The sequence below is a fragment of the Bufo bufo genome, chromosome 1, assembly GCF_905171765.1.
Source record: "Bufo bufo chromosome 1, aBufBuf1.1, whole genome shotgun sequence".
Classification (NCBI taxonomy): Eukaryota; Metazoa; Chordata; class Amphibia; order Anura; family Bufonidae; genus Bufo; species Bufo bufo.
Genome location: NC_053389.1, coordinates 113279566 through 113300281, shown reverse-complemented (window position 1 = coordinate 113300281; position 20716 = coordinate 113279566). Strand labels below are relative to the sequence as shown.

General features: G+C 42.4%; 1 protein-coding gene across 1 annotated transcript in view; it reads left to right on the top strand.

Moving 5' to 3' along the window:
- SSU72 (SSU72 homolog, RNA polymerase II CTD phosphatase) overlaps positions 1 to 20716 on the top strand; it is an 85178-nt gene that overhangs the window by 26116 nt on the left and 38346 nt on the right. The window contains exon 2 of the mRNA XM_040428051.1: positions 20335 to 20478. Within this exon, the coding sequence (XP_040283985.1) occupies positions 20335 to 20478 (144 nt within the window). The remainder of the gene's footprint in view (positions 1 to 20334; positions 20479 to 20716) is intronic.

Here is a 20716-nt window from a genome sequence, read left to right as displayed (position 1 = left end):
TAGATCGAGACATGATGTCCCAGATGTGCTCAATTGGATTCAGGTCTGGGGGACGGGCGGTCCAGTCCATAGCATCAATGCCTTCGTCTTGCAGGAACTGCTGACACACTCCAGCCACATGAGGTCTAGCATTGTCTTGCATTAGGAGGAACCCAGGGCCAACCGCACCAGCATATGGTCTCACAAGGGGTCTGAGGATCTCATCTCGGTACCTAATGGCAGTCAGGCTACCTCTGGCGAGCACATGGAGGGCTGTGCGGCCCTCCAAAGAAATGCCACCCCATACCATTACTGACCCAATGCCAAACCGGTCATGCTGGAGGATGTTACAGGCAGCAGAACGTTCTCCACTGCGTCTCCAGACTCTGTCACGTCTGTCACATGTGCTCAGTGTGAACCTGCTTTCATCTGTGAAGAGCACAGGGCGCCAGTGGCGAATTTGCCAATCTTGGTGTTCTCTGGAAAATGCCAAACGTCCTGCACGGTGTTGGGCTGTAAGCACAACCCTCACCTGTGGACGTCGGGCCCTCATATCACCCTCATGGAGTCTGTTGCTGACCGTTTGAGCAGACACATGAACATTTGTGGCCTGCTGGAGGTCATTTTGCAAGGCTCTGGCAGTGCTCCTCCTGTTCCTCCTTGCACAAAGGCGGAGGTAGCGGTCCTGCTGCTGGGTTGTTGCCCTCCTACGGCCTCCTCCACGTCTCCTGATGTACTGGCCTGTCTCCTGGTAGCGCCTCCATGCTCTGGACACTACGCTGACAGACACGGCAAACCTTCTTGCCACAACTCGCATTGATGTGCCATCCTGGATAAGCTGCACTACCTGAGCCACTTGTGTGGGTTGTAGACTCCGTCTCATGCTACCACTAGAGTGAAAGCGCCGCCAGCATTCAAAAGTGACCAAAACATCAGCCAGGAAGCATAGGAACTGAGAAGTGGTCTGTGGTCACCACCTGCAGAACCACTCCTTTATTGGGGATGTCTTGCTAATTGCTTATAATTTCCACCTGTTGTCTATCCCATTTGCACAACAGCATGTGAAATTGATTGTCACTCAGTGTTGCTTCCTAAGTGGACAGTTTGATTTCACAGAAGTGTGATTGACTTGGAGTTACATTGTGTTATTTGTGTTATCTTAATTTTTTTGAGCAGTGTACATTTAGGGCAAAAATATTTCCTGTAGTCTGACTCCTGCCTATTAACAAAACTTTGAAATTCATAATGTGAAGAAACAAAGCCAGTAAGCATTAGTACTCCTCTGATCTGCCTCCTGAAGAATATAGTCTGCATCCTGCAACAATCAAATAGATCTTACATTTTCCAACTGCTCCCTTAATAATCTAAGGCATACATCTTCCTACTAAATGGCAATCATTAGTACATTTCTATAATGTACAAACTCATATCAAAATAGAAAATTGTAATAGAACAAGAGCAAAGGAGAGGACACAGAGGTAGTATATTATACTCATCGGACACTATCCTTGACCCTCATAGGATCCATTACAGTTCCTGGAACTTGTAGAAGGTGCGTTCATCCAATGTTCGCTGAGGATTTAATAGAGCGTTTGTTGGCCTCCAACCATTGCGCTGCATCTGTGTGTGTCAAATATGCTGGTTTCTCCATGCGCCACCACGCGGAGCTTGGCCGGGTATAACATAGAATAGGGAATTTGTAGGTCCCAAAAAACGGCGTTTCACATCCTGGAACTTTACTCTCTTGCGCTGAACCTTGGCAGAAAAATCTGGAAAGATAGAAACTTTATTTCCGTTGATTAAAAGCTTAGGATGATTTCTGGCTTTTTTGACTCTCTATCCCTAAAGTGTAGCACTTTCATTAAGACTGGACGAGGGGGGCCCCGGTGATGGAGCACGGAAAGGCACCCTGTGCGCTCTTTCAATGGCAAACAAAAATGATAGAGTCCTTGCCAAATTTAAGGGTTAGCCAATCTTCAAAAAATGCCACTGGGTCAGTCACTTCTGCTTTTTCGGGGACCCCTAACAATCTGGGGTTTTCTCTTTGACCTATTTTCCAGGTCATCAGTTTTAGACATCAGTAGTGTCACATTATGTAGAGTTCTGCCAAGATCCCTTTTCACAGGGGGCAATTCATCCTCAATGGTGCTCACTCTATCTTTGACCTCTTTGATCCTCTGTCACCTGCCTAAGATCTTGCCTGATGAGGGAGACCTTTTCTTGCAAGCTGCCCATGTGTGTAGTGAGAATAGCCAGTGAACTGCTGCATAGCTGTACAGCTGTAAAGATATCTTTAATTGTGGGTTCTACTCCATCAGTAGGAAAGTGGTCATGCGTCATAGGATTATTCTCTGTAGAACAGGGAAGAGCCTGTTGATCTATGGCCTTTTCCCTCCTTGATTGCTGAGGTGCACAGTAAGCGCTCTCAGAGGGGTTTATGGATGTTTCCCCCACACAGTTGGTAGGGGCACCTGATATATTTTGGAGGGGGCACTGAGGATGAGCGGGTGAATTTACCCAGACGGGCCGCAACCTCAACGGCTCTCGCCTCCGACGCGGCGCCATCTTGCCTCGGCGGTGCAGGAGGCCCGGCGTCTCTGCTCCTTCTCTTTCTTCCCCTCGTGCTTTATGACTGCGCAGACGAGGTCTGCACACCCAGGGGAGTATGCCAAGGGCGAGCTAGTCTGTCAGTTAGCAATATAGACAAAAACACAGAAATGAAGTGGCAATTCTGGAGTAGCTGCTCAGCCCCTGACACTGTGGCGTGTCTTTTATTGGGGGAGCAGCCCCACCGCATGTGGACCGCAATAATCGACTAACCCCAGCAAAATATGCATACAATGGAGGACGTCGACGCGGTCCACATGCACCACAAGAGCAAACTACACAGAATGTAGCAAATAAACATATGAAACACAGAGAGGAAATGCACCAAACAGAAATGCTACTGACTATACTGGGAAGTCATACATGCAGGTATTAAAAGCTGAGACTTTCGCCAATATGTTCCAGTCAGGAAGATATCGGAGCCCATCAATGCATTTCCTCTCTGTGTTTCATATGTTTATTTGCTACATTCTGTGTAGTTTGCTCTTGTGGTGCATGTGGACCGCGTCGACGTCCTCCATTGTATGCATATTTTGCTGGGGTTAGTCGATTATTGCGGTCCACATGCGGTGGGGCTGCTCCCCCAATAAAAGACACGCCACAGTGTCAGGGGCTGAGCAGCTCCTCCAGAATTGCCACTTCATTTCTGTGTTTTTGTCTTGTTAGATTTGAGTGTGTTTGGACACTCTGTTGCACCTGGTAACTTCCATCACATGGTCTGCCATAGGTGTGGCTCACGGCCTGGCCTCATTCACATTGTACTACCACAGTATTCATGCTGGGCCTTTGTGTGGAGGCTTGGCTGTGTGCTGAATTATATCACCCCCAGACCATGTTCACACCATAGTTAGAGTAGCGGCTAGGACCCTTTGCCATGCTGAGTGACCGTGACGTGGTGCATTGATGGGCTCCGATATCTTCCTGACTGGAACATATTGGCGAAAGTCTCAGCTTTTAATACCTGCATGTATGACTTCCCAGTATAGTCAGTAGCATTTCTGTTTGGTGCATTTCCTCTCTGTGTTTCATACAGTTAGCAATATAGCAGGAGGATGAGTAGGAGGCAGGACGGGAACCTCTCTGTATCGCATCCTCTCACATGCCCAACCAGGCCACGCCGGCTATTTTCTGTTCTTGATCACACTGAACACAGAAGGGAAGGGGAACAGTAACTGGGCCTGGAAACTAGGGAAGAAACAGGTCACCTCCTAGACAACCCTAATCCGGCCCTAACTATCTATCAATATGAATAGACCCTGAAGGTAGGAATATTCATATGCAGGATACCTAGGCCTTTATATCTCTATAAGGCCCTGGAAAAGGTTAGGACCAGAGACAACCCATTCCTCCCCAGATGGACAAATAGAAGTCTGTCTTGGGCCCAGATACAAACAGGGAATATAACAAACGCGACACTTAACTTCTGTAGAGACGGATGAGCAGGAACACCAGAGACAAACTCACACCAGCTCAGCCAAACCCAAATGAAGCTATCAACCGCATAGTCAGAAGGGTGGGGTCAGACTATAATGGCAGAAGTGATGACCACTGAGCAACAGCTGAGAAATGGGAAGTGGCCATTAACCCTATCAACACTGAATCAAGGATGCTGTTAGATTCCTCCACGCTCAGCCAATCTCCTTGATTTCCTGACATCAGTCACCTGAGGGGACCGTGACAGATTCAAAAGGGTTAGTTTTTTGCATTTCACTTGCACTTTTAAGTTATGATGGACAAACCCTTTAAAGGGGTTAATCGGTAGATCATATTAGTGACCTGTCCTCAGGATAGATCATGAGTATTACATTGTTATTTTCAACAGTATCCAGACATGCAGTACAATGGCTGGGAATGTCAGCAGGACCCAACTGTGTGGAAATCCTGTTCAAGCAGTAAAAAAGTCTACTTTGCGTGTATGGTAAAGATACGCTGTGAGCATAACTTAATAGCTCATGCTCCGTTTTTGGTTCTCTTCTCTGACCTGGATTTTGTGGGAGACATTCTTGAAGTTACTCGGGGAATAGTAGGGGAGGGAAGTATCCTTTCCACAGTTAGGCTTCAGTCACACATCCGTGGAACACTGTCTGTGAGATACCGGACTGGCATCCTGCTTAGTGCAAGAGCGCACGGCGTCATTTGCTATGGCGTTGTGCTGCCGCTGTACAGTAATACACTCATATGATCTATACAAGTATTACTGTACAGCGGCAGCACAAAGCGCATGGCGTCATAGCAACCAATGACTCCGTGCGCTCATGCACTAAGGATGCCGGTCTGGTATCTCAGACTGTGTTCCACGGACGTGTGAATTCAGCCTTAAAGGGCTAATCTGGTTGTTTCTAGTTATCCCCTATTCACCGGATGAGGGGGATCACTCTTAAATTGGTGGGGGTCCTACTGCTGGGACCCCCACGGATCACGAGAAGGGGGGCCCCATACCCCCTGCAGCATCTCAGAAATTAACGGAGTGGCCAGTCTGGCATGTGTGCGGCTGCTCAATTTATTTCAGCGTTCCAGAGATGGCAGTACTCTGCTGTCTCCAGAATTCCTATAGAAAGTAACAGCGCAGCCACATGTATGACCAACTGGCTGCGGGGGGTATGGGGCACCCATTCTAGTTATCCTCACAGCAGGGGGGGTCCCAGCGGTAGGGCCCCCACCGATCTAACAGTTTATCCCCTATCCACAGTATAGAAGTTATGTCAAACAACCAGAATACCCCTTTAACCCCTTAAGGACATAGGACGTACCGGTACGCCCTATTTCCTGAGTCCTTAAGGACCAAGGACGTACCGGTACGTCCTAACTTTTAAATCGGGATTCCGGCGCCCGAGGGGTTAAACGGAACGGGATTTCGGCTGAAATCCTTCAGCCGGCATCCTGTGACAACGCCAGGGGGGGTGATGTGACCCCCCCGTGTCGGCGATCGCAGCAAACCGCAGGTCAATTCAGACCTGCGGTTTGCTGCGCTTTTTGCAGTTTCTGATGCCCGCGGTCCCTGACCGCGGGGATCAGAAACTTTAGAGTGGCTAAAATCTATATTTTTCACCCCCCCTGCACCCCTGCATGATTTGATGCCGGCGGGTGGTGCGGGGGGGGTGTCGCATGCGGTGGGGGCGTTACGGCAGGCGGGATCGCGATCCCCCGCCCGCCTCCCCTTGAATGATCGTTGGCTTCTAGTGGGTATACCAGGGTGCCAGCACATTGCTGGCACCCTGGTATAAACGGCTGACATCTGTGCAGATGTCAGCCGTTTAACCCTTTCCATACCGCGGTCCGTACGGACCGCTGTATGGAAAAAGTTAACTGTCATCGGTCAGGGAGCTCCCTCCCTCTCCATCGGGGGGCTGCTGTGCCTTTGCAGCCCCCCGATGGAGAGGGAGAGAGCCCCCCGACAGCCCCCAGAGAGCCCCCCTCAGCCCTGTGCTTACCCTTCCCCGTCTGCGAAGTTCTGAGCAGACGGGGAAGGTTCCCATGGCAACAGGACGCCTGCTCAGGCGTCCTGCTGTCCATGGTGCTGAACAGATCTGTGCTGAAAGCATAGATCTGTTCAGTGTAAGTAAAATACAGTACAGAACAATATATATTGTACTGTATTATACAGACATCAGACCCACTGGATCTTCAAGAACCAAGCGGGTCTGGGTCAAAAAAAAGTGAAAAAAGTTAAGATAAAAAAAAAACATTTATCACTGAATAAAAATTAAAAAAATAAAATAAACTACACATATTAGGTATCGCCGCGTCCGTAACGACCTGATCTATAAAATGGTCATGTTACTTTCCCCGCACGGTGAACGCCATAAAAATAAAAAAATAAAAACTATGAGAAAATTGAAATTTTGCCCACCTTGCTTCCCAAAAAAGGTAATAAAAGTGATCAAAAAAGTCGCATGTACGCCAAAATAGTACCAATCAAACCGTCATCTCATCCCGCAAAAAATGAGACCCTACTCAAGATAATCGCCCAAAAGCTGAAAAAACTATGGCTCTTAGACTATGGAAACACTAAAACATGATTTTTTTTGTTTCAAAAATGAAATCATTGTGTAAAACTTACATAAATAAAAAAAAAGTGTACATATTAGGTATCGCCGCGTCCGTATCGACCGGCTCTATAAAAATATCACATGACCTAACCCCTCAGATGACCACCGTAAAAAAATAAAAATAAAAACAGTGTAAAAAAAGCCATTTTTTGCCATCTTACGTCACAAAAAGTGTAATAGCAAGCGATCAAAAAGTCATATGCACCCCAAAATAGTGCCAATCAAACCGTCATCTCATCCCGCAAAAAATGAGACCCTACTCAAGATAATCGCCCAAAAACTGAAAAAACTATGGCTCTTAGACTATGGAGACACTAAAACATTTTTTTGGTTTTAAAAATGAAGTTATTGTATAAAACTTACATAAATAAAAAAAAATGTATACATATTAGGTATCGCCGCGTCCGTGACAACCTGCTCTATAAAATTACCCCATGATCTAACCTGTCAGATGAATGTTGTAAATAACAAAAAAAAAACGTGCCAAAAAAGCTATTTCTTGTTACCTTGCTGCACAAAAAGTGTAATATAGAGCAACCAAAAATCATATGTACCCTAAACTAGTACCAACAAAACTGCCACCCTATCCCGTAGTTTCTAAAATGGAGTCACTTTTTTGGAGTTTCCACTCTAGGGGTGCATCAGGGGGGCTTCAAATGGGACATGGTGTCAAAAAACCAGTCCAGCAAAATCTGCCTTCCAAAAACCGTATGGCATTCCTTTCCTTCTGCGCCCTGCCGTGTGCCTGTACAGCTGTTTACGACCACATATGGGGTGTTTCTGTAAACTACAGAATCAGGGCCATAAATAATGAGTTTTGTTTGGCTGTTAACCCTTGCTTTGTAACTGGAAAAAAAATATTAAAATGAAAAATCTGCCAAAAATTTGAAATTTTGAAATTGTGTCTCTATTTTCCATTAAATCTTGTGCAACACCTAAAGGGTTAACAACGTTTGTAAAATCAGTTTTGAATACCTTGAAGGGTGTAGTTTCTTAGATGGGGTCACTTTTATGGAGTTTCTACTCTAGGGGTGCATCAGGGGGGCTTCAAATGGGACATGGTGTCAAAAAAACAGTCCAGCAAAATCAGCCTTCCAAAAACCAAACGGCGCACCTTTCCCTCTACGCCCTACTGTGTGCCCGTACAGTAGTTTACGGCCACATATGGGGTGTTTCTGTAAACAGCAGAGTCAGGGCAATAAAGATAGTCTTGTTTGGCTGTTAACCCTTGCTTTGTTAGTGGAAAAAATGGGTTAAAATTGAAAATTAGGCAAAAAAATGAAATTCTCAAATTTCCTCCCCATTTGCCAATAACTCTTGTGCAACACCTAAAGGGTTAACAACGTATGCAAAATCAGTTTTGAATACCTTGAGGGGTGTAGTTTCTTAGATGGGGTCATTTTTGGGTGGTTTCTATTATGTAAGCCTCGCAAATCGACTTCAGACCTGAACTGGTCCCTAAAAATTTAGTTTTTGTAAATTTCTGAAAAATTTCAAGATTTGCTTCTAAACTTCTAAGCCTTATAACATCCCCAAAAAATAAAATATCATTCCCAAAACAATTCACACATGAAGTAGACATATGGGGAATGTAAAGTCATCACAATTTTTTGGGGTATTACTATGTATTACAGAAGTAGAGAAACTGAAACTTTGAAATTTGCAAATTTTTCCAAATTTTTGGTAAATTAGGTATTTTTTTTGTGCAAAAAAAATAATTTTTTTGACTTCATTTTACCAGTGTCATGAAGTACAATATGTGACGAAAAAACAATCTCAGAATGGCCTGGATAAGTCAAAGCGTTTTAAAGTTATTAGCACTTAAAGTGACACTGGTCAGATTTCCAAAAAATGGCCTGGTCCTTAAGGTGAAAATGAGCCCGGTCCTTAAGGGGTTAAGCTGGCCATACTCATTGCAAGTCCGCCAAGGTTGTCATTTATCTAATGGGTATGGGGTCGTCCCAATCTTCCCCAATGGCAGATGTCCGGAAAAAGGATTATCACGCTTGTTTGATTTGTTCCCGCAGGGGAAAAGCTGGGACTTCTTCACCTCGTCCCCACTGAAATACAAATGTATATTGTACAGGTTTATGGTAGATTCGGGAGGCATAGCTGATGGCTGAGAGCTTTTGGTTGACGGCCATCTAAAGTGTATGGTCAGCTTTGTTTGTCCAGTGCTGGCATAGGATCACATTAATGCAGCCGGTGTCTACATGTTGTTTCTGTGTCACTGGTCATGGCACAATGCCAGGTGATAATGCCGTGTCGCTTCCTTCTAGCCTTGGTATATACTGGGAATACTAGATGAGTACGCTCGCTTTTATTCATGCGGTTTCGCACAGTTGCGGTGAGTCATATGGCGGTGAGTCATAGCTCTGCCCCTCATGTTTTATTGTTTTTAGTTCTGGAGCTGAGAGCAGCGCCTGCATTGTGTAAGACATAAGATGCAATTAAACAGGGCTGTATGTACTAACCTAATTACAGATAAGTGGCTAATAACCATACCGCTATGGAAATAGATCATGATAAAAGCTGCTATACTTAGATGTGCATATTGGTTTCCTCTACATACTGCAACCCCCTGAGAACGAGGGTCCTGTGCTCCCTTGGAGCAGCAGGTCGTGTGTGCGCGCTGGCACTCTATTCTCTTCGGCTCTGCCAGGGATAGCAGAATGCAGTGTTTTGCTGCTGCCACCATCCCCATACAGCCTGAATGTAGTGTCGGTGTCAATGCCTGACCTGCTGCTCCATTCATCCAGGGGCATGGGACCCCCATCCTAGCGATCAGCGGGTACAGATTCTTATTCCCCACCTCGTGCTTCTTTGCTGATAGAATTGTATAATTTGCAGCTCATCTGTCAGAATAAGAGGCCGTTCAGTGAACCCACTGTGTAATGTGCAGTAAATGTAGCCGTCTGATGGATAGAAGGACTTGTGCGTGTGGTTGGATTTGCATCCTCTGTAGCTTCACTTTATAAAATTTACTAAGGCTCTTTTTATACTGGTGGCAGGGTTTCCATTTTAAGAGGAGAGATATGGCTACTTTCACAATCGCGTTTGCGGATCTGTTCAGAATGGATCAGTTTGTATTATCGTTACTATAGCCAAGACAAATCCGTTTTGAACACCATTGAAAGTCAATGGAGGACGGATCCGTTTTTTCTATTGTGTCATAGAAAACGGATCCGTCCACATTGACTTACATTGTGTGTTAGAACGGATCCATTTGGCTCAGGTTCGTCAGACGTACACCAAAACGCTGCAGGCAGCGTTTTGGTGTCCGCCTCCAAAGCGGATTTGGAGACGTAACGGAGGCAAACTGATGTATTCTGAGTGGATCCTTTTCCATTCAGAATGCATTAGGGCAAAACTGATCCATTTTGGACCGCTTGTGAGAGCCCCGAATGGATCTCGGAAATGGAAAGCCAAAACACCAGTGTGAAAGTAGCCTAAGGCCTCATGCACACGACCGTTTTTGTTGTGGTCTGCATCCGAGCCGCAGTTTTTGCTGCTCAGGTGCGGACCCATTTACTTTAATGAGGCCGCAAAAGATGCGGACAGCACTCCGTGTGCTGTCCGCATCCGTTGCTCCGTTCCGTGGCCCCGCAATATATAGTGTGTCCTATTCTTGTCCGTTTTTGCGGACAAGAATAGGCATTTCTACAATGGGCCGCCTGTTCCATTCCGCAAATTGCGGAAGGCACACGGGCGGCTTCCATGTTTTGCAGATTTGCAATTTTCAGACTGCAAAAAATGGAGCTGTCGTGTGCATGAGGCCTAAGACTGATCCATTCTGTAACTGGTCCCATTTAGGGTTGCATCGGCTATCGAAGTCTCGGTACTTTGATACCCAGTTAGATACTGGAATTGGCTTCTTTTTTTTTTTTTTTTTATACTAAGCTGCGCAGTTGTGCAGCTTAGCACCAGTACCTATTGGAGAACATGGCCTGTGCAAAATGCAGCGCACGCCATGTTGTCAGCACAGTGGAGGGAGAGCTTCCCACTGTGACGTAGCTGACCACTGCCACCAATGAAAAAGCAGAGGAACGCTCACAGCAGTGTCATCACCATTTGACCAGTAACATCCACTTGTTGATGGTCAGACCCCTGCAGATCTCATACTGATTACCTTTCCTGAGGGATACCTTTTAACCCTTTCCGGACACTGTATATGTACGGCGGAAGTCTGGTATTTAAAGTCTGGTATATGTTCCTAAGTTATTACCACATAAAGTGACACATGCCAGATTTGCAAAATCAGATGTGGTCACTGGGGCATCAATGACCCTTGGTTATGAAAGGGTTAATCATAACTGATAAGAAATGCTGAGCTCTGTGGTTTATTTAAGTGGTTCTAATTTTCCCAAACCCAACTTATGCAGGAGGGGAGAAAAAAAAGAGTGGAGAATCACCTAATTAGGCAAGGCATTAATTCTATTGTGTGATTCTCATAAAATTGCATAGAAAGTTTAAAATTATTATACATACTTGCCGTGTAAGGGTACTTTTCTTTTCCGGCATAGTGTTCCGTCACAGGGGCTCTATACCGGAAAATAACTGATCAGTTTTATCCTAATGCATTCTAAATGGAGAGCAATCCGTTCAGGATGTCTTCAGTTCAGTCATTTTGACTGATCAGGCAAAAGAGAAAACCGTAGCATGCTATGGTTTTATCTCCAGCGGAAAAAAAACTGAAGACTTGCCTGAATGCCGGATCCGGCATTTTTTTCCCATGGCAATGTATTAGTGCCGGATGCGCAGACCGGTAAAAATTTGAAAAAAGATATAAGACTGATTCATCTGTCCGCATGACAAGTGGAGAGACTGATCCGTTCTTGCAATGCATTTGTGAGACGGATCTGCATCTGGATGCTTTGTCACATCGTCTCACTAATGCTGTCACATCCAGATCGGCGGATTCGGCGGGTAGTTCCGACGACGGAACTGCTTTGCCGGATCACACTGCCGCAAGTGTGAAAATAGCCTAACTAAGCTAGTATTTTATGTCAAATCCATGATTCATTTATATTCTAAAAATCTGGATATATTGTTAGCAGGGTGGATTTGATTTAAATCACGATTTAAATCACTAGTCAGTAAGGCTTGATTTAAATCATAGTTTTTTACATAAAGATTCATATTTGGACAATTTTTCTGTTGTACTTAGGAAGGAGAAAAATAATCATTACCTTAATAATAACAATTTAAATAGGATTTATTCAAAAGAAACAATAACATTACAGCATGTTATTTGCTTAAACATCCATGTTTGTCAACTACCGTATATACTCGAGTATAAGACGAGTTTTTTGGCACATATTTTTGTGCTCAAAAAGCCCCCTCGTCTTATACTCGAGTCTAGGTCTGTCTTAGCTCCGGTAATAGCAGGCAGTGCGGGGGGCGGCGCTCACTCACTGACGTCACGCGCCTGCGCCGCCTAGTGGGAGCAGGCGCGTGACGTCAGTAAGTGAGCGCCGCCCCCCGCACTGCCTGCTATTACCGGAGCTAAGACAAAGTACCGGTAAGATATCCAAATAATCAGAGTAAAGAGCTCAGCAATGACCGATGATTAAAGTTAAAGTAGTTACTGATTACGGTAGTTTATAAATATACTGCTGTGAGCGTCGGGGAGGGGCATCTGTGGATGGCACTGTTTAGGGGGGGGATCTGTGGATGGCACTGTTTAGGGGGGGATCTGTGGATGGCACTGTTTAGGGGGGGATCTGTGGATGGCACTGTTTAGGGGGGGATCTGTGGATGGCACTGTTTAGGGGGGGGATCTGTGGATGGCATTGTTTAGGGGGGGATCTGTGGATGGCACTGTTTAGGGGGGGATCTGTGGATGGCACTGTTTAGGGGGGATCTATGGATGGCACGGTTTAGGGGGGAGATCTGTGGATGGCACTGTTTAGGGGGGAGATCTGTGGATGGCTCCCTGTATTTAATGCAGAGTGTGTGTGTGTATATAATGCACACACTCTGCATTAAATACAGGGAGTCAGTCAGACTCCCATCAATCTGAGTCACCCTCTTGCAGATGTGTGTATATAATGTAGAGTGTGTGCATTATATACACATACACTCTGCATTATAGCTGCATTTTCCACCCTAGTCTTATACTCAAGTCAATAATTTTTCCCATTTTTTTGGGGGGTAAAATTAGGGGCCTCAGCTTATATTCGGGTTGGCTTATACTCGAGTATATACGGTAATTTGGCTAAAGAAAATATATATAAATTCTGTATTTATAGGTTTGTAGAAGTTAGGATTAAGATCTTTTTCTCAACCCTTTTCATGTTATAAATTCAGTTTTGGGAACTCCAAAATTAAACCAAGCATCTGTGATAATATCTTGTAGGCAGAGAAACTACCCAGTAATCTTACAAAAACCTCTGGAAGAGCATGACATTGTGAATGGATTAATGGAATTTAACAAAAAATTAAACATATACAGCCTTATTCTACATAATTAAAAAAGTAATCTTTATTTCATAATGAAATAACCTTTGGATGGTAATATATTTTCCTCAAAAATCATTTTATATTTAAAAATCTGATTTAAATCATAAAAATCTGATTTAAATCATAAAAATCTTCTTTTTTTTTTTTTTTATCATTGATTTTTATTCACCCTGATTGTTAGACATAAAAATGCATAGTATGAACACAGGGAAGATACTAAAAATCATGATTCTATGATGCATATTGTGAGACCACAATATAAATAAAATTCCAAAATCAGACCGCTCACGACCTCCTTATCGATGTCTGCACGGGAAAGGAGCAATCCCCATAAGATGCTTAAAAAATGATCCCAGCAGACGTACTTGCTCTTCAGAATATGCTTTATTAAACGGTTCACAGAACGCGTTTCGGCATGTCAGCCTTCCTCAACTGCACAGTACAAACTGACACTTTCTCACATTTTATAGACCTGAATCGCAGTAACATGATCATGACAATCAATCATTCAATTAGTAACACAACACAGGAACTGACATCACTAGCTAATGGTACAAACACCTGACGTCCTGATTCGTGTGCTTCCCAGACAACTTCGTGGCATTGCAGTCTGCGAAAAATAACAAATGTGAAAACCAAATAAAAAACACATGACCTCATAATCCCTATTAAGCCCTTTTGGATATAACGTATCCAACGTATGAATCTAAAAGGCCTCCGGGCGTAACAACAATCTCTTCAAATCGCCTCCCCTCCTCGGTTGACATACCTGCTCTATGACTTAAAATTTCAATTGTGCGATAGAATGATTATGGTTGTGAAAATAAGGAATGGGTAACAGCAAATTTTGTTTCCGTATTGTGGATTTATGTTTAGATATTCGATCTTTCACCATTTGAATTGTCTCTCCCACATACAACAACCCGCACGGGCATTTGATAATTATTGTTTCTCTCATCAAAATGACTCTCAATGTCACCACCTCTAGGGGGAGCTACTACTTTCTATAGCACAACATTGAAAACCTTTCAAACGTCGATCGTGTTCATGAATGAAATTTCTTGCTACATTGGAAATATTTGTATATAAAGGATTGGTAATAGAATGAATGTGCTCTAAAATTCTTGTTTTGCGTTTCCTTGATGTGCTGCCTACATATAGCAAGTTACATAATGTACATTTTATGATAAACTCCTGTTGTGTTGCGATTGATGTATGATTTAACAGGAAAAGTAACTGATCAGAATGGTGTGAGGTTCTCATTGGTACTGCAAAACTGCATGTTTTACAGGGATGGCTTCCACATTTAGTGAAGCCTATGTATTTCTTCCAAGTGCCGGATGGGGCTTTGCTAGTACGTGAAAAAATGCAGGGGATAAAGACTTGGCAAGGGTAGGTGGACGTCTAGAGACTATTTTACATCCCCCTTTCAATAACTCATACAAAGTGTCATCTTCATAGAGAATAGATAAGCATTTTGTAATAACTTGTATTTTTGTGAATTGTCCACTGTATGCGAGTACTAAAGTTGGTTTTTCATGGGAGTTTATTTTATTAATTGATCTGTTATTTTTAAACAGGAGATCTTGTCTGGATTTATTTTTGACAATATTATTTAGGGCTCTAGTTAACATCGATTGCGGGTATCCTCTTTCCAATAGACGAGTGCCAATTAATTGGCACTCATTGTGGGAGGTAACGTTGGTGCTGCAGTTTCTTCTAAGGCTACTTTCACACTGGCGTTTCTGGGTCCGCTTGTGAGATCAGTGGGATCTCACAAGCGGCCCAAAACGGATCAGTTCAGCCCCAATGCATTCTGAATGGATAAGGATCCGCTCAGAATGCCTGCGTTCGGTCTCCGTTCTGCATTTGAGGCGGACACCAAAACGCTGCTTGCAGCATTTTGGTGTCTGCCTGACGATGCGGAGCCAAACGGATCCGTCCTGACTTACAACTTAAGTCAATGGGGACGGATCTGTTTTCAACTGCACCATATTGTGTCAGTGACAACGGATCCGTCCATTTTGACTTAGACTTTTTTTTTAAAGAATAATGCAAACTGATCAGTTCTGAACGGATACAAGTGTTTGCATTATAGGTGCGGATCCGTCTGTGCAGATACTAGATGGATCTGCACCGAACGCAGGTGTGAAAGTAGCCTAACGCGTATGTATTCTCCTACTGGGATTGCTTTTAAAGTATGGATGGGATGATGGCTATCTGCTCTAAGGACAGTGTTACCAGCGGTTTGTTTGCGGTACATCTGCGATTGTCTGTGTTCATTTGCAAAACCCATCAAAGTCATATCGAAAAAAATTATTTTGTGAACATCATACAAACAGACGAAGCGCAAATTATAAGTATTATCATTGAGGTATAGCATAAGAGGGTATGGCAGATACATCGCCCCTCCAAATAAGGAGTAAATCCTCAATGTATCTGCCATACCACTCTGTCCTGTATAAAGGGATTGTGGTCGCAGTAAATATAGCGCTCTTCCCAATAGGACATGGACAAATTAGCCAACGAAGGTGAAAATTTGGCCCCCGTGGAAACTCAGTCTTTGAACAAAAATGTATAAATCAAATTAAAAATAGTAAACAAAAATGTGGTTACTTCCAGTACATAATCTATATATTCCATTGTATATTTACTGTATTTAAGTGATATTCAAGAGTTATTAAAGTGAAATTGAGGTATTGAAGGATATAAGGAAACAGTAGTTAACCATGTGTATTCCACTCTCCATTGTTTATTAAAAAATAAATCTTAATACATCTCCTGTATCTTTAATATATCCTGGAATGCGTTTGACCAAAGGTTGGAATATGGAATCTAACCATTCTCCTAGTCTCTCCATAAGAGAAGCCAATGCCTGATGTTATTGGACGTAATGGGGGAGGGTTAAGACCTTTGTGTATCTTTGGGAGGACATGAATAATTGGTGTGACGGGGGTCTCCACGGTGAGAAAGGTGAACTGTTTGAGAGAAAATACCAAGAACTCTGACACTATTTCCATCATTTGTTAGTATAGTAATATGCATCTGTCAAGAACCACTACTGCTCCTCCTTTATCAGCCATTTTTATTATCTCATCAGTTTTTTCTAAAATATCTAAAGCGTTTTTTTTTTTTTTGTTTATTGGTTAAGTTGTGATGTCTATCTCCCTGAAATATTTTATTATGAATGGAAGTAAGCTCCTTTTCTAGAACTTCCTGAAAAATGTCCATACTGTGCGTACGTGCTTTCAATAAATATAACTGTGGATTTGCGGTTTTACATTTTTGGCCTGCAATATCCACAGTGCTATCACTGTTTTCAGATGCAAGATTTTCAAGACAAATCAGTGATATTTGTTCTTTAAAAGATAGATTTGCATAATCAGTAACAGCAATATCTGGTATGTGTACAGACTTTTATCCATTAGATTCCATATTTTCCATATTGCAACCTTTGGTCAAACGCATTCCAGAATATATTAAAGATGCAGGAGATGTATTAAGAACTTTTTTTTAAAATAAATAATGGAGAGCGGAATACACATGGTTAACTACTGATGTTTCCTTATATCCTTCAATACCTCATAATTTCGCTTTAATAGCTCTTGAATATCACTTAAATACAGTAAATATACAATAGCATATATAGATTATGTACTGGAAGTAAACCTTTTTTTGTTGACTCAATTTTTCATTTGATTTACACTTTTTTTTTTTATTTATTTTTTGTTCAGAAACAGGGAGTTTCCACGGGGGCTAAATTTTTACCTTCGTTGGCTAATTTGTCCATGTCCTATTGGGAAGAGCGCTATATTTACTGCGACCACAATCCCTTTATACAGGACAGAGTGGTATGGCAGATACATCGCCCCTCCAAATGAGGAGTAAATCATCGATGTATCTGCCATACCCTCTTATGCTATACCTCAATGATGATCCTTATAATTTGCGCTTCGTCTGTTTTGTATGTTCACAAAATTATAAATTTTTGGGATATGACTTTGATGGGTTTTGCAAATGAACACAGACAATCGCAGATGTACCGCAAACAAACCGCTGGTAACACTGTCCTTAGAGCAGATAGCCATCATCCCATCCATACTTTAAAAGCAATCCCAGTAGGAGAATACATACGCGTTAGGAAAAACTGCAGCACCAACGTTACCTCCCACAACGAGTGCCAATTAATTGGCACTCGTCTATTGGAAAGAGGATACCCGCAATGGATGTTAACTAGAGCCCTAAATATTGTCAAAAATAAATCCAGACAAGATCTCCTGTTTAAAAATAACAGATCAATTAATAAAATAAACTCCCTTGAAAAACCAACTTTAGTACTCGCATACAGTGGACAATTCACAAAAATACAAGTTATTACAAAATGCTTATCTATTCTCTATGAAGATGACATTTTGTATGAGTTACAGAAAGCGGGACGTCCACCTACCCTTGCCAATTCTTTATCCCTTTCATTTTTTTCACGTACCAGCAAAGCCCCATCCGGCACTTGGATGAAATACATAGGCTTCACTAAATGTGGAAGCCATCCCTGTAAAACATGCAGTTTTGCAGTACCAATGAGAAATTCACAATTCTGATCAGTTACTTTTCCTGTTAAATCATACATCAATCGCAACACAACAGGAGTTTATATCATAAAATGTACATTATGTAACTTGCTATATGTAGGCAGCACATCAAGGAAACGCAAAACAAGAATTTTAGAGCACATTCATTTTATTACCAATACTTTATATACAAATATTTCCAATGTAGCAAGAAATTTCATTCATGAACACGATCGACGTTTGAAAGGTTTTTAATGTTATGCTATAGAAAGTAGTAGCTCCCCCTAGAGGTGGTGACATTGAGAGTCATTTTGATGAGAGAAACATATTGGATATTTAGATTCAACACTAGATATCCACTAGGCTTAAACCTCAGGAAAGAATTAATGTATATTTATTATACTATTAACTAATCTAATACAATTACAGTGCCTTTCAAAAGTATTCACCCCCCCCCCACCAGAAAATTGGCATGTGCGTATGTATTCACCCCCTTTGTTAGGAAGATCATAAAAAGCTCTAGTACAACAAATTACCTTCAGAAGTCACATAATTAGTGAAATGATGTCCACCTGTGTGCAATCTAAGTGTCACATGACCGGTCATTACATATACATACCTTTTTTGAAAGACCCCAGAGGCTCCAACACCTAAGCATGAGGCATCACTAACCAAACACTGCCACGAAGACCAAGGAACTCTCCAAACAAGTAAGGGACAATGTTGTTGAGAAATACAAGTCAGGGTTAGGTTATTAAAAAAAATATCCAAATCTTTAATGATCCCCAGGAGCACCATAAAATCTCTCATAACCAAATGGAAAGTACATGGCACAACGGCAAACCGGCCAAGAGATGGCCGTCCACCAAAACTCACGGACCGGGCAAGAAGGGCATTAATCAGAGAGGCAGCACAGAGACCTAAGGTAACCCTGGAGGAGCTGCAGAGTTCCACAGCAGAGACGGGAGTATCTGTACATAGGACGACAATAAGCCGTACGCTCCATAGAGTTGGGCTTTATGGCAGAGTGGCCAGAAGAAAGCCATTACTTTCAGCTAACGCTATGTCTGGAGCAAACCCATCACATCACCCAAAGAACACCATCCCCACAGTGAAACATGGTGGTGGCAGCATCATGCTGTGGGGATGGGACTGGGAAACTGGTCAGAGTTGAGGCAAAGATGGATGGTGCTAAATACAGGGATATTCTTGATCAAAACCTGTATCACTCTGTGCGTGATTTGAGGCTAGGACGGAGGTTCACCTTCCCGCAGGACAATGACCCCAAACACACTGCTAAAGCAACACTTGAGTAGTTTAGGGGGAAACATGTCAAAGCCCAGATCTCAATCCAATAGAAAATCTGTGGTCAGACTTAAAGATTGCTGTTCACAAGCGCAAACCGTCCAACCTGAAGGAGCTGGAGCAGTTTTGCAAGGAGGAATGGTCAAAAATCCCAGTGGTAAGATGTGGCAAGCTCATAGAGACTTATCCATAGCGACTTGGAGCTGTGATTGCTGCAAAAGGCGGCTCTACAAAGTATTGAGTTTAGGAGAGTGAATATTTATGCACATTCTTTTTCTGTTATTTTGTCATATTTGTTTTGCTTCATAATAAAAAAATAAAATAAATCCTCTTCAAAGTTGTGGGCATGTTCTGTAAATTAAATAATGCAAATCCTCAAACAATCCATGTTGTGAGGCACCAAAATACGAGAAGTCAAGGGGGTGAATACTTTTGCAAGGCACTATGTAATTTTTTTTTTTTTAATAAAAATTTATATTTTCGTTTATTTTTTTCATGTAATATAGTCTGTCTGCATTTGATCAATTATGTACATTTATATTGTGGTCAATATGTATCATAGAATCGTGATTTTAGTTTTTCTTCCCTGTGTTCGTACTATGCGTTTTAATGTCTAACAATATATCCGGATTTTTATAATATAAATGGATCATGGATTTGACATAAAATACTAGCTTAGTTATACGGCAAGATATATAATTTTAAACTTTTTCTATGCAATTTTATGAGAATCGCACAATAGAATAACAAATGCCTTGCCTAATTCATTAGGTGGTTCTCCACCCTTCTTCCCCCCCCCCCCCCCCCCCCCCCTAAGTTGGGTTTGGGGAAATTGGAACCACTTTTATATAAACCACAGAGCTCAGCCTTGATCAGTTATGATTTAAGGACTAAGGGCCTGAAATGCGTAAACTGGTGTTGGAGTGTGAGGATTTGTCTACATGCTTTAATTTTACCAGAAATAAAGAAACAAGCGACACAACTACATTAGAGTGCTGGAGCTGCATATTTTTTTTAAATTTTTTTTAAATTATACTTGGTTATCAAGGTCTTACCTATTTTGTTCCGTGCACAAGGGGTTGGGTAATTCGGGTGCGCTGGCACTTCACTGTGGACACTGTATACTAGAGCTTGGTGGTAGTCGGAGGTTGAAGTATGAGCACCTTTAGCTCATGGCTGCTGTCACATGACCCGTTTCCCCTAATGATTAGCTATAGCGTGTTGAATGACATGCAGCACATATGCTATAAATGTTTTCACTAACAAATCGTGTAACTTTATCCTATTTGTAGATGTGGAATGACATTTGCAGTCTTCATTTGATTCTCAAGTTTCTTTTTCTTCTTTTTGTCTGTTTCTTTCAGTAAACGGGCCTTCAATGTCCGATCATTTGGAACAGGAACACATGTCAAACTTCCGGGTCCAGCACCAGACAAGCCAAATGTATACGATTTCAAAACCACATATGAACAGATGTACAATGATCTCCTTAAGAAAGACAAAGAACTGTATCCCCGGGAATGCATTTTATTTAAACCAAAAAGGTTTCAACTCTCAAAGGTGTAAATCACTATTGCATTTGCAGCTCAACTATGTGATAGTAGGAAGGTATAACATCAAACCTGTGGTATCACTTGGTTATCAGGAAATTCTCATGCATGTGTATCTGTTTTTTCATTTTATTTTGTGGCAGTGTTCTGGTTTGTTGAGTAGTGACATACTCTTGAACTATTTAGTCTAATGGTA